General features: G+C 38.6%; 1 protein-coding gene across 1 annotated transcript in view; it reads left to right on the forward strand.

The window, feature by feature from the left end:
• Window positions 1–13442, forward strand: part of BMPER (BMP binding endothelial regulator) — a gene marked incomplete at its 3' end in the record, with an annotated part of 146189 nt that extends 132747 nt beyond the window's left edge. The window contains exons 14-15 of the mRNA XM_082286003.1: window positions 7020–7150; window positions 13261–13442. Coding sequence (XP_082142129.1) covers window positions 7020–7150; window positions 13261–13442 — 313 coding nt within the window. The remainder of the gene's footprint in view (window positions 1–7019; window positions 7151–13260) is intronic.
• Between the last annotated feature and the right edge of the window lie 500 nt (window positions 13443–13942).

The raw sequence follows: 13942 nt of genomic DNA on the forward strand, positions 1-13942 counted from the left end.
AGTTTGTAGGAGTGCAAGGGGTCAGCTCTTCCACAGCTGTGGGTGGCATTTCCATATTCTGTTGGGAGTTTTTTGGGCAAAAATCCTTTCTAAAGGTGGCAAGTCAGCTGCTCAGCTGTACTGTAACCTTCAGCTCTAGGAAATATTCTGAGTCATACCAGATGCTTCTTGGAGTCCAGCATGGGACTACATTGTCTTCCTTAGTCATTGTTCAGCTATTTCCCCACGGAGGGATTTTAGCCAGCCTTTCCATTCTCAGGACAGAAAGTACAATTAAAGCCACAGATGCCTGTAAGGATCCAAGCACAAGATGCAAAAAGCCTACTTGACACATTAGTACGACAATTATGAAGAAAGAAGTAGGTATGGTTGCTGTGCCATTTCATTCTTTATTCGGTTCTTCTTCCTTCCTTCCTTTTAAGTGCATTTACCACTGGTACTACATATTGTGAGAGATCATAAATAGGTGTCAGGGTAGTGCTGTCTTGACAACTTCTATTTCATGAGGTTTTAAAAAATGTTCCAGAATGTTTCATTATTAATTTTGCCATTTTCTTGTGGATAATGTTGGTTAAGGCAATGAAACACAATTCTGGCACAGCATGCTCTTTATATAAAGTTTAAAAATACATGCAGAACACTCTTTCTGGCTTTATCCAAAGGCTTTCGGACAATATTTTTAGCAGCACATAGTGTAGGCTTGTGGTGATATTGTGCAGCACAATATGTTTTTTTTCAGAGGTCTACATGGACATTCATTTATTCAGTTTGGAAAATACCATTTTTGCTTATCCTTTGTGAGGGAAATATGGATTCTGATTTTTTTTTTAAGAAGATGTATACGCAAAGAAATAAAAATTGAATTGCTGTCTGTCTTTGCTATGTTGGAAATAACCAGCAGTAATTACCACTTGCATTGAAAGCATCCTTTTCCCATGTTGACTCTAAATAACTGCTTTGGAAGGGTTCCTTGGCAAGGCAGGGATGGATATGGGTATCTTGTGTGATTCTGTTTAATTATCTGAGTGCCAAGTCTATATCTGGACCAGGAACAATGACAATCACAGTTTAATTAGGACTCCTCAGTGTGTGTGTAACATGACTGCTGTGCCCCAAAAATCTTAGATCACATACAGCTCTTGCCCTTTGATGGAATTGTGTATTTTATAATTCTCTCTGCTTAGCTCATTGTGGCAGTACAGTCCATGGTTCAATCAAAGTTGCACAAAAATCAGGAATCAGGATGAAATTTGAATGCGTGATTCAAATGCCTACTACTGCAAACTCCTCCTCTGCATTCTGCCAAAAACAACAGTCATATTCTCAAGCATTATGGCCAATGCTTTCTTTATAGGAATGAGATTTCCCCAATGGAGCGGATGTGCCTGCAGTACATTTGCTATGCACAGCTCACCGAAGATGAGCTGTGAGTTCCCTTTCTGCTCCCACACTTGTAGGGATTTTTTGGAGCCTGTTCAGCAGTGTGGGAGTTCTTCAGAATGGGGCAGTCTCCAGTACAAAGCACACATAATCTGCTTGCCAGTTTTTGTGGACTCTTATTTTCACACTTACCAGAAAAAAGGGTCAGGGCACTGATGATTTAATTTTGTTATGGATGCCTTTACCAGATTCCCAATTTAAGACAGTGTTACCAATGTTAAGATGTGTGGGAAAGGCACAGAGGGAGCACAGACATGGTTACCTGGTCTTGGAAGAAATGATCCTTGAAAATGACTTTGCTGCATAAAACAATCTGCTCCCCAGGCAAGTGCTTTGAATGAATACTCAATAGATCTGTGTTTTCAGCAGCCTCCAAAACTACTCTCTTTGAGTTATTTGCTGGTTTTGCATTAATATTAGTAAACTCTGGAGAAAGAAAGAATGATCTCAGGCCTTTGATCTCAACCCTCAAAGCCATAAAAAGTCTCCAGCTCTACATACTATATTTCAGTACTTCAGTAAGGCTAATCATGCACAGGCAGATGAGACAGTTTGCGATAGCAACAGCACGAGACTTTCCATTATGTATTGGAAAATGGCTCATCTTCTTATCTTCTTACCTTGTGAAATGTCTTTTCTATCTGGGGCCATAAATAATGGCAACTTATTGAACTTTGTAGAAAAAACAGCCCAAACAAATTTTCTCATAGCAACTTAACTACTGGCAGAGGCTTTAATTTTTCCTAAAAAATTAGGCCAAGCTTGTACTAAAACTCTGATTTGGCATACCCAAGAAAAAGTTATCCCAGGAAGTCATGTCTCACAGGATGATGGGGCTGGAAATTAATCTTCCTCTCTAGGCAGATGACTCTTCAGGCTTTGAAGTTTGCAAGTGTACAGTTTATTCCAGCTGTAGAGGACAAAACCCATCACCACCTGATGCTTCTTCATATACATAAAAGATATGTAGCGATGCACTATCTCTAATTGCTTTTTAAAAATCCCTTGAGATCTTCTGATGGAAAGAGGAAGATGTTATTGTTTTCCATCTGTGTGGAGCAACTCGAAGGTACCAAAATCTTTGAAAAATGCACTGCATCATACTCCTGTTGTGAAACATGGGGGAAAAAATAAGGGCCTCCTGAAATGGTTGATTCTGGGTTTGGATTCATGTGTATTGCAGAGGAAAATTAACTGCTGATGTTCAGCAAGTGAACATCTGCAATTTCAATCCTGTGTGGCACAGAGTAAGGCTGTAGGCTTCATTGTTGTGATCTTTTCTTTTTCTTTTTTTAAATACTGCATGTAGCACAGGACTCTGTTCTTTGCCCTTTGTGGGACTTGGAGACTTTCCATGGTTTAATATGAAAAAGGGCTGTTGCTGAAGGAGTGTACTCATCTAGTTTTCTTTGAAGATGTGGCAGCAGAGAGTGTGTTTGTCTCCTTCAAGGGTGTGTCCCGCAGCTGCCGGATGCCTTCACTTTCATGGATTTCCCCTTGCAACAGTTTGTGATTATACACACCCAATTAACGCCATCTCTGACACATACCCTGCAGGCAGCACAGACAGCATCAAAAGGGTTCACACTTGGTACCAGCCGAGGACTCAGGGGCTGGCTGTGCTCTGGTGCTTATTTGGAGCAGGGATGCCAGATAAAGTGCACGGTCACATCCAAGTGTTTTTCTTTTTGTAAATGTAAATATGTCCTTAAAATAAATGTAATTTTCTTTTGGACCACAGCATCATTGCATCTCTGTATGATTTCATTGAGGGCAGAACTAAGGCTGCCTGAAGTATCTTGTTTGTGTTTCCATAACTAGTAAAATAGCTTCATTTTATAAGTAACTTGCACTGCAGTCTTCTTGTAGGATTATTTCTGTCTGACTGCAATGTTTTGATGGTTAAGTTTCTAATATGTTTTTACTTCATTTACGCAAATGCTTTGTTCTTGGTAAAGAGCCACAGTACCCCAGAAGACTCAAAGTCTCCATTACTGTGCAGTACAGTAAATTGTCAGTAGAGCTTCATTATTGGCATAATTCCAAAGTTTTACTAAAATACTTTTTTTTGTTGTTTGAACAGTCCAGTCAGATTACAATACAGATAAGATGCACATACATGCAGTTAGTGTCACCAAATCTCTTTATCAGATTCAAAGGAATAATGATGAGAAGGCAGAATCTGGGGGAGCAGAGAATATTTTTTGAAATATATCTCTGGAGAGGATAAAAAATTAAAAACTATGGGCATACCGAAGTTTTTTGCAAAGGGAAATGATTAGGTTAGCACACAAGAATCAGTTTTTCAATTTACTTGGTAAACCATCCCATAGTAGCTCTTTAACACAACTGTAGCAATAGTAAATGTGAGAAATGTAATTAAGTGCAAGAAGTAAACACCTTTTGATAAAAATACAGACCCAAAATCGAAGCTTCGCCATGGGCCGTCAGCAGGTCACCCTCAGAGCCAGCCCACAGAGAATGGACATCTTTTACTTCCATGTCCTTGCTCACAACTGCCCTTTCATTAGGAAATAAAAGAAGATTTTATTTTCATTCACTAGGCTTGGCAGCTGTGGACATAGGTTTTTTACTCTCATTTTTGATTTAACATTAATTAATTCATTTAATTAACCATAAAAATAATTAGAAATTGTGATTCATTAATAAAACTGCCACAATCTGACGATGCCTCCTCATCTAAGCCTAAGGCTTGAGCCCAGCAGCTGTAACCAGGATTAAAAACTTAATGAAAATAAAAATTACAGCGGCAATTAGGTATGTAATGAATCAATGGTTTGTGTTGCACAGGGTGTGCTACCTTCCTCAGTGGACACTCGTGCTGAACACTGTAGCAAATAGTGCTGAGCCAAAGCTTAGATGTTTCTCTCTGGAGCCTGTCTGGATGTCCATGGCCATTTCAGTGCCAAGGGTTAATGGATAGTATTGCTCACATGTATATAGGAGCTAAGCTCTGCACTCTCAAGGAGCATAGCTGCCCTCCTGCAGACTGGGAACAGTGCCCTCCCTTCCCTGATCCCTCAGACTATGCCTAGGCTTTGCTGGGGTCTGTGCTAGCCTTGCCATGAACATGTTAACTATTAAAAAGCTTGGGTGATTCATGGTGAACCTGGAGTTTTCCTGATCTTTCATCTTTTCCTGATGCAAGCACCTGAGGTAGCTGTAGGTTCGTTGACTCAGTGCAAGAGGTGGCATCCCTCTCCGGGTAATGGCAAAAAAAAAAAAAAAAATTATGCTCTAAAAAGCAGAGGCAGTATCTAAGATTTAGGGTCTTATAATTTCTAAGTCAAATAAGTTGGTGAACATATAGCCAAGTTGATACAGGCAAGCATCCCTAAACAACATGGACATCAATAATAACTAAATCTGAGTGGTGAGCACTGAAATGTGTTTCATAAAAGGGGCTAGCACAGAAACAAAACTATGATAAAATGGTACCTTGATCATCAACTATTTATGGAAATTATATACAGACTTTGTTTGTGATAATGATTTCTTTCAGTAGCAAGCAAGCTTCTACTTCACTGTAAAATGAGACATGCACCTCTTAAATTGCATGGGGTATATGGAACAGTGCCTGCTGCGGGGATACTAGGAAGAGATCACAAAGACATGTTGTGGCCAAAGGAAACAGTGTGATGTTATTGAGTGTGTCACGTAAAAAGGTGACCCTTTGTGCTTATACAAGGTCTTTTATCAGCTGACAACATCAAACCATGCCAAGGATGTTGTGCTAATCTATTCCTTGCCTATCAGCTGTGATGTGCATACAGCAACATCTGTTACTGGAAAAGATGTAAAGGGACCTACCGCAGGTCTAAAGTGAAATAACATTACATTGTCCCTAGAAAGTAAAGTTATTGCAAGTGAAAACAACTGGTCTGTAAATATGAGCATGTTATATATTTGATCTAAAACAATTTTGTTTATTCACAGTGCGTATATATCAGGACAAGTGGATCAAGGACAAGTAACCTTCTTACGTTAGCACTTTTTGTTAATTATTTGTCACAGTGGTTTTTTAGGTAATTTTATATTGAGGATCCACTGAGAGTAAATTTATTGAACTCATGAAAATGTCAAGCAGAACTGTCAGGTTTAACCATATGAATGGTCACTAAAGTAGCTGGTGACTTTGGCAAGGGGAAATACTCCTCTTTAAGGGGCACTGTTGGACTTAGAGAAACAGGCTTGTCTGTGTTCAAAGGATCACTAATCATTTCTCTTAGTTTTGAATAAAGGGTTCTCAATTACTCTAGAGCATTGTATGGGCATTAGGGCTCCTGATTACTTTGACTGAGGTGCTTGCACCTTTTCCAAGCTATTACCTCTTCTGCTGTAGAGAAAGTTTTTGGGAAACTAAGCCTATATCCTTTTCCTATAAACAATTCATATTATGGTCCACAGGAAGAGCAATTAACATGAAGAGCTCATTTTTTATTTCAACCCTTCATCTTTGCAAGAGGATTTGTGCCTTTGTCCTTTCAGAAACAGGAAAGCCCCTGAACATGCAGGAAGCAGGGGGCTCTTGACCACTGACACCCAAGGTTCATGCACAGAGCACCTTCAGTGGAAAGCAGAGGAACTGAGGGCATGATTTTCAGAGTATGCATTCCCTATACCTTGTCCCTGCCTTTTAATGATTCTGCTGAAAGCAGTAGATACTCAGCATTTCTGAATTCACATTGCTACACATGCAGAAACATCTAAGTATTTTGCCTATGCAGAAACCACTGACTGCAAATCTCTTGGCTCTTGCCAGCTATATTTTAGGTCTGTGCCAAATGGGCACATGTTCTGAATGAGCTAACTTGAAATATAGTGGTGACATCCACAGTAGCAGTTTCACGTAGGGCTGTGTTAGCAGCTTTGCTCCCTGTCATTGTGGTGATTCCACATCATAATGCAATGGAAGAAGAGACTGGGTGGTGTGAACCATGCTTGAGGGATTTCCTAGCATGAAACTGCTCAGTTATGCTGCATCACCCCTGTTCCTTTGGAGTATCTTAAAGTCTGGTACTTAGTAGTGATGCTGCTGAAAAAACAGGCATATAACTATTTTCATGCCTTCAAAGCAGGAAGAGTCCGGAGGTAACCTGGAGAGAAGGCATCATCCCTTGCATGGAGGGACATGTACTCATTGCCTACAGAATTCATATACTTAACACTATTGCTATTGATAAAATTATTAAATTATTACTTTCTAAGAATAAAAAAAGTTTTTATCTTATATTGACACAAAATCATTGCAAAAATGGAGTTTGCCTCCTCCCATTGTGGTCTCAGTTCTTTCTACCTGACATTTCTTGGGTCTTCTCAACTCCCTGTTTCTTTAGGGTCCCCTGGTGCTCTGGAGACTTCTCTGCATCAGAATAGCACACCAAAAAAGAGATGAGCCCTTGGGATGTAACCACAGGGATGCGTTTAACTTTCTTGCTATTTAGCACAAGTTCCTGTGGCATTGAATGTCATGTGACTGGAAAGTAAAAACTCCAAGCCTCGGGCAGATATCTGCCAAAGCATTCCTTTCTTATTTGTTTTGGGGCTTTGTTCTGCAGGTCCTGTGTGACAGACATGTGTGAGTGTCCGATCCATAAAAACTGCTACTGTGAGTCATTCCTGGCATATGCCCGAGCCTGCCAGAGGGAAGGGCTGAAAGTCCAGTGGGTGCCGGAGCAGAACTGTGCAGGTAAGCATTTTGGGACTGCTGCTTGGGAAGCCATTGCATATGCTAATAGGCTACTATCCTCCTACCCTTTTACTGGTGAAGTAGGATCAAAAATCATACAGGAATTGTACCAGCTTGGAAGTTTTTGGAAGTTTTTCTTTCAGGATATGTAAACTGTTGATTACAGAAAATGTTTAAACTCCTTTGACCTCCTGTCATAACATAGTTATATTTCTGGAGACAACATGCACATACAATTGCAATAGGTTCAACAAGGAAAGAGGAGCAAATGTATTTAGTTGGAATATTAAAATGCAAACCTGCATTAATTATTGCATTTGGTTCGTATTCGCTGTGTGCTTAGGACTGCATTAATTGCAAGTAATTGTGACTGATTGTTTCCATGAGAAGCAGTGGCCTGTGGTTATGGGCACTTGAACTAAAATGCAATATTGCAGATGAGTATTTCCCCTGATGATGGTCTCATTAATTTAGGACACTCTGTAATGGCATTGGTTTGCCTGGGAATGTATTCAGATTTATGTAAAGCAATTAACAGTAGTTGAAAAAAAAACCAACAAAAAATGAGAGGAGGATACTCAGTGCTGGTCAAAGAGCTATTACTCTGTGGTCTGTTTTGGTGATTGTGTGTAGCACAGGGTCTACTCTCTCAACTTCAATTTCCTTTTCTGTTGAAGGCATTTTAGCAGGGATGGGTGAGTGACAGAGCAAATTACGTTTGATTTACTGTTCCTAAGAGGTTCGTTTTTTTCTTACAAAAGTTCATTTTTTTTTTCTTTCAAAGGAACAGGTCATTCCAAACAGGGTGTTGTTGAGTGAAAACCCTATTCAAGGATGTGGTCTTAGACAGCACTAGTAGTGTACATCATTTTAATCTGTTGATCTGGTAGCAGATCCATGCAGAACCTGAAGCAAGCATCCTGATTTTTTTTCCAAAGCACTTCAGACTGAGACCTCACTGTGGCAGATGCTGTAAAAAGAATAAAAACTCTTTGCTAGCAGCCCCTGCCTTAAGGAGTTTATACAAGTGTTGACTTATCACGACTTAACTAATTGAGGCTTCATTTCACAATTTTTTTTCTGGCATCTTACCAAAGACAAGAAAATTTTCTGAGGCAAAAACAGTCCTTGAGAGAACATTATGAAAGAATTTAAACACACAGCCTCCATTAAAGCTAATGAAAGATGTTTTTAAATCAACATGAGTTTTTTAATCTCTTCTACAGGGAAAGGGGTAATCTTGTTAAGCAGAAAATATAGATAAGCTCTATAAGTCTAAGTACCCTCAAAACAGTTATTTAAGTATCCAATGTCAGATAAATAGCACCATTTTCTACAGTAAATCATACAGTAAGCATTAAAGTGTATCCACTGCTTTCCATATGGTCCAGTGGCCAGCATCAAGATTTTAATCTTTAACTTGCCTTTTTTCTCTCCAAAACGAATAGTTGCAAATATTGTGTCCCAATTGCAGATGAAAGTTCTTAGGTGGGAAACAACATATCTATAATAAAACTTCAACTTTCTGTGACTTTCATTTCCTGCTTGAAATTTCATAGCTGGTGGGATACTTGCGAGAGTTGTGTTCTGAAGAATATGGAGTATACTTATTAGTAAAGTCAGGTTTTAATTATACTTTTGTGTGTTTTAAAACCAGATCTTGTGTGGTTGCCAGTTGCTCTACCCTAACTGCTGTAAGCTTAGCTCATTTTTATAATCTTCAGGAAACTTGTGTTGTCTGGAGGGCCAGCCAAATAGGATGCTCAGGAGGCTGAATTGCATGTCCTGTTCCCTACATGCTCTTCTCTCTCCCCCAGTGCAACAGCTTATCCTCCTCTACGTTATTCTGCAGAATACTGCTGCTCAAGGTTTACTGTCCTATGAGGTTGACTCGTTAAAGGGAATGTCAGCTGTCATTTAACTGGAGGAGTGAAAAATAGAAGAGAATGAGTAAGGAAATTGGTTAGGGTTGGAAAAGTTTGGTGAGATCCACATGGGAACTGAGAGGGTTAGGAAAAGGATATGGGTTGCCATGGAGAATAGTGGGGAGTGAGATGTGTTAGGATGGGCATAGGAAAAAATATGATTTTTCAAGGAAAAGTTAAAAAACCAGGAGAGCCAGCATGAGGGAAATAAGAAATAAGAAAAAGTGATACATGGAAGAGGGAAAATAAAGTATAGAAATAGAAGGAAGAGGTTTGAAAAGGAAAGGAGAAAGAAAAAAAGATATATATATTTTTTTTAACCCAAGAAAGGTTAAACAAGAAGTTTATAAAGTACAATTAAGTAAACTGAAGTGGTGAAAGGCCTTGAGACATAGTAATTTAACACTGCATTTCTGAGGACACCGAGAGGAAGAAGACTCAAGGATGGTAGAAGGCAGTAACTCCCTGCCATGGGCATGACTACACCTGCAAGAAAACGATCAGATAAGGCTATAATGTAGTGCAAAATGCACTGATGTGCTGACATGCTACAACAATTTCATAAAATCTGAACCATTCTCTCTTTTCCTCTGTGATCAGTTGAAGTGGGAGAAGATGAGTGTATATCTGATTTTGACTCTTCTGCTTTGACTCCCTTTTCTGCTGTAATTTCTAGCTAGTGTCACTCTTTTTTGCTGCTGTATGTTGCTTTCCTTTAACTGCTTTATTCTGTATGTAAATGTATCAGGAGGGCTATTCTGGCTTTTTGGTGGAAGCCTACTGAAAACTGAAAGTTGAAAATATTGACATGAGTGTATCATGGGAAGGTCAGTGCCCAGATCCATGGGCTTTAACTCTCTTAGAAGGAGATGTTGTGAATTGCAAGCACTATGAGTGACATTCCATTTAAAAGTCCTACAGAAGACCTCCCAACTGTGTAACACTAGCAGAAGAACCCAGAAAATTCATTGATGCTCAAATATTAGTTCAGAATTTTCTGTGAAATCAGATTTACCAGATATCATCAATCAAGGGAATCCTTCAGCAGTTATGTTACATATTTTGGCTTTTGTGTTGGGGAATAAGAGTTCCTCCTAAATAATTACGTCCATGTCTGCAAAGACAGGCACGGACAGATACAAGCCTCCTCTGTGAAACTGCCAAAGTGGCTGAACTAAACCAGGTCTAGTCTGCAAACTGTAGCCTTATTAGGCAGGGTTTATTAGCCCAGGCACAGTGCTGTATTTATGTGACTATATGGCTTCTGGACTGGAGCTGGCTATTATCCCGCCAGCTCAGAAAGCGGTCTGAGGAAGCTCACATCTGTCATGACAAACACATGTTCTAGAAGAAGAGTGGAAAAATCCTGTTGGGACTGGTAATGTTTCAAAATACAGTATTATTAGTAACTTTTGTACGTTGGGGCTGGGTTTTTGATTTTTTTTTTTTTTTTTTTTTTTTTGCTAGTGTACTGAGGAAGAAGTTATTAGTAACAGAACTCAGTTCTTTAAGAGAGGAATTTGTCTTAAAAGACGGGTGCAAAGACACCACTTCTGTTTTCCATGTTTACATGGTAGTGAATCACTTCAGCAGATCCTGGGAAGCCTTCTGCAGAATGTCTTTATTTTTATATTTTAAACTGTTGATGAAGTGGAATGTTCTGGATCAATCGCACCACATGTTAACAACTGAATCACTCAACAATAAAAGCCATCCAGGGAACTTAAACAGCAGCCATTGTACTTTTCTGATTTTTCCCTTGACAGCATGTTAATAATGCCATTATAGGCTGCCTACAGCAGAAAATAGTCATCATATCTTCTACATGGCATCGTCTGAAGGATAAGGAGGTGTTTTGACATCCCACGTCCACGTGTGGTAAAGCAGAGATTGGGAGTACTTACAGATGCCACGGCTGCCGAGGGCAGGCTGTAATATGTTCTCATTTGCTCTGGGGTAGAGATGAGGAAGTGGAAAGGAGGCCTTAGCCAACTTTCCTCAAACCTACCAGCTGAGGAACCAAACACAGCTCAGGTGGAAAGAACAGGCCAGCTATTACTGCAGTAAACCTTTGTGGGATGAAACCTGTGCAGCCTTCAAATTGAAGCTTGTATTCCTTTCTATATGGAAACCACATGTGCTGAAGTCTAATGTTTGTTTTTGGTTGGTCAATTAGAGATCCTACAAAGGGAAGCTCATTTTCAGAGAGGAAGGACAAAAGCTTCTAATAAAAGGCTCCCGTAAGATAATTCACGCTGTGTGCAGACAATCACTAACCATCCTTGAATGTCTTGCTCTACTTTTCTAGACTGTTAATATATTGTTTGCAAAGCTCCTGGGAGATCTGCACTTTTTTGTTTCCCCTTTTACAGAGATTCAATCTCTATTCTTAACACACTATGTAAGTGTAGAGTTTCCTGGTAATCTAACATTTTATTCTATGCTTAATATTGCTTCTGTGTTTTTCCCACCTTCTAAATTTCCTGTTTCATTTAAATTTTCTTTTCTAAATATTTTAGAATAAATTTTGTTTATTCCTTATTTAGTATGCAAGGAAGTTACCATGCAGAGCAAGACAGAAATGTAAAGTTGGAAAAATATTCTCAAAAGATCTATGCCAAAAACTGAGTAAGCCTATCTTGAACATAGCTGACAGATAGATGTTTGTTTCCAGCCTGTTCTAAAACAATGTTCAATTAAAGATGTCTCACAGAGTTTCTAGGTAGGTTGCTCTTGGTGCTTTCTTATGCTTAAAGATAAAAAGTTGGGTTTTTTTCTCCCCTGATATCTAATATCCATCTAATGTTCAGCATTTGATTCTCTGTAACTCCAGGGTAATTTTCCTCTGTACTACCCATTTTTTACATTTTTGTGTTTCTTTATTAATATCTGTGTCCTAAGAATTGTGTACGCATTCTTGTTATAATTCCTTCTTCAGGACTGCTTTTCAGATATGCATAAATTCCATAAAATGGGCAAGAAGTAAAACTTGCAAGAAGCTGATGCTGTTTTGAAGATCCCTTAGTGGTGAAAAGGAATACCTTAAATTTATGATGCCTCAGCAATAAGACTTCTATCCTCTTTGATAAAGTCATATATATTTAATCAATTTATATCTGTCTGTTTCCTCTTTATGAATAATAGTAGTACTGTAATGACACGGTAGGTCAATCCTCACAACAAAACAGTGTTTTCTGTCCATAACAAAACTGTTACTTAAAAAATCTTGACCTTCAATCCCTCTCAAAGTTGAAGAAACCTCCCTAGTACAACCGGTTCTTTGAAAATGGCATGAGATGATTCTGGATGCTTCAGAGTCCCTTACCATCTATGGAGGGTTTTATCAGTCCTTGTTTTTGCCATCAGCACAGCTGTTAAAAAGTATAACAGACTTTTATTTGCCATTGAACTGTGTATTATTCTCCATACTAAAAAGGCAGGATATAAAATGTTGAGCGTTTAAATATTGATCTGGAGGGGTTATAGGGTTTTTAGCTGAGCCTTCAGTAGTCCTTTATGTTGAAAATGCATTGAACTGTCAGCTACATAAATTAATGAATGGATACTGGAATCCTTAACTACAAGAATCCTCACTGTCAGTGATACCTTGGTAAAACAAGACAAAACATGGATACAATAAATTTTAAATTTTTGTTTGTTTGTTTGTTTGTTTTAGAAATGGTGCTGCTAGATTAACAGCATTGATTTGGTTTGCTGCAATATGAAATATAGAAAGTATAATCTTAGGATCAGAAATTCTAATCTGGTGATTCTCTTCTTTCTGTGGGAGTGGAACTGATAATAACTGTCTGTCCTTGTAAATGTTTCAGAAATCTTTGATAAAAGGCATTGTAATAAATAAATGTGTTAATCCTTTAATATAAAGCATAGATCTGCATATAGATAGAAATCTTGCCAAAGCGTTATATACCTTTAACTGTGTTAAAATTCTAAAAAAGTTAATACTGCTGTGGACTTGATAGCTTTTGATAAGGAATTTTGCTGCTTTTATATTTATGATGTAATAGAGTGGAATGGTTTTACAAGTAATTTTTTCCTCTAGATAATTGTAATGCCAAAATGTGCTTTTTGATATTTGGAGTAGAAACTAAGCAAACAGATAAGTAAATTTCCTTGTGGGGCTCTGTGTAATATGCATATTTTGTTCCTTTTAACTCCTTTCAGCAACCCAGTGTAAACATGGCGCAGTTTACGATACCTGTGGTCCGGGATGTGTCAAAACATGTGACAACTGGAATGAAATTGGACCATGCAACAAGCCCTGCGTTGCAGGGTGTCACTGCCCAGCAAATTTAGTTCTTCACAGAGGAAGATGCATCAAACCAGTCCTGTGCCCACAGCGGTGACATTCGTTCTCTTTCCGTGGACACTGATGTGGGTGGTCACTTACCTCTTTGACGCTCACAGCCAGTGAAGGACTCCAGCTGTTTGTGTGCAGATTCTGCAAGGTACACATCTACTCACAGAGTGTAAATATGCTCCTCTGTGTGTGCTTGTGTGTCTCTAAGTACACACACACGGCACCTAGAAAGATATATAAATGTATACTGTGTGTATGTAGACACACGTGTCCATACACAAGTGCCCTAAACTTAAGTACAACCCATATATTTATATATATGTCCACACACAAATATACATAATTTCTATATACCATAGAAGGATGAATTATAATATGTATATTTTTTGCTATAAAGTTTATGTATTATTATTTCTAGGACCCTGATCTGTAAGTCATTGTATAAATAAACCAGGTGTTTTTAATATAATATTGTGGCATGAAAAGATTTGATGACTTTGCCATTGTATAAGTTTGTTGTTTCCAAGGAGACTTTTCTAGGGCCAT

The sequence above is a fragment of the Coloeus monedula genome (genome assembly GCF_965178545.1).
Source record: "Coloeus monedula genome assembly, chromosome: 1".
In the NCBI taxonomy this organism is placed as follows: domain Eukaryota; kingdom Metazoa; phylum Chordata; class Aves; order Passeriformes; family Corvidae; genus Coloeus; species Coloeus monedula.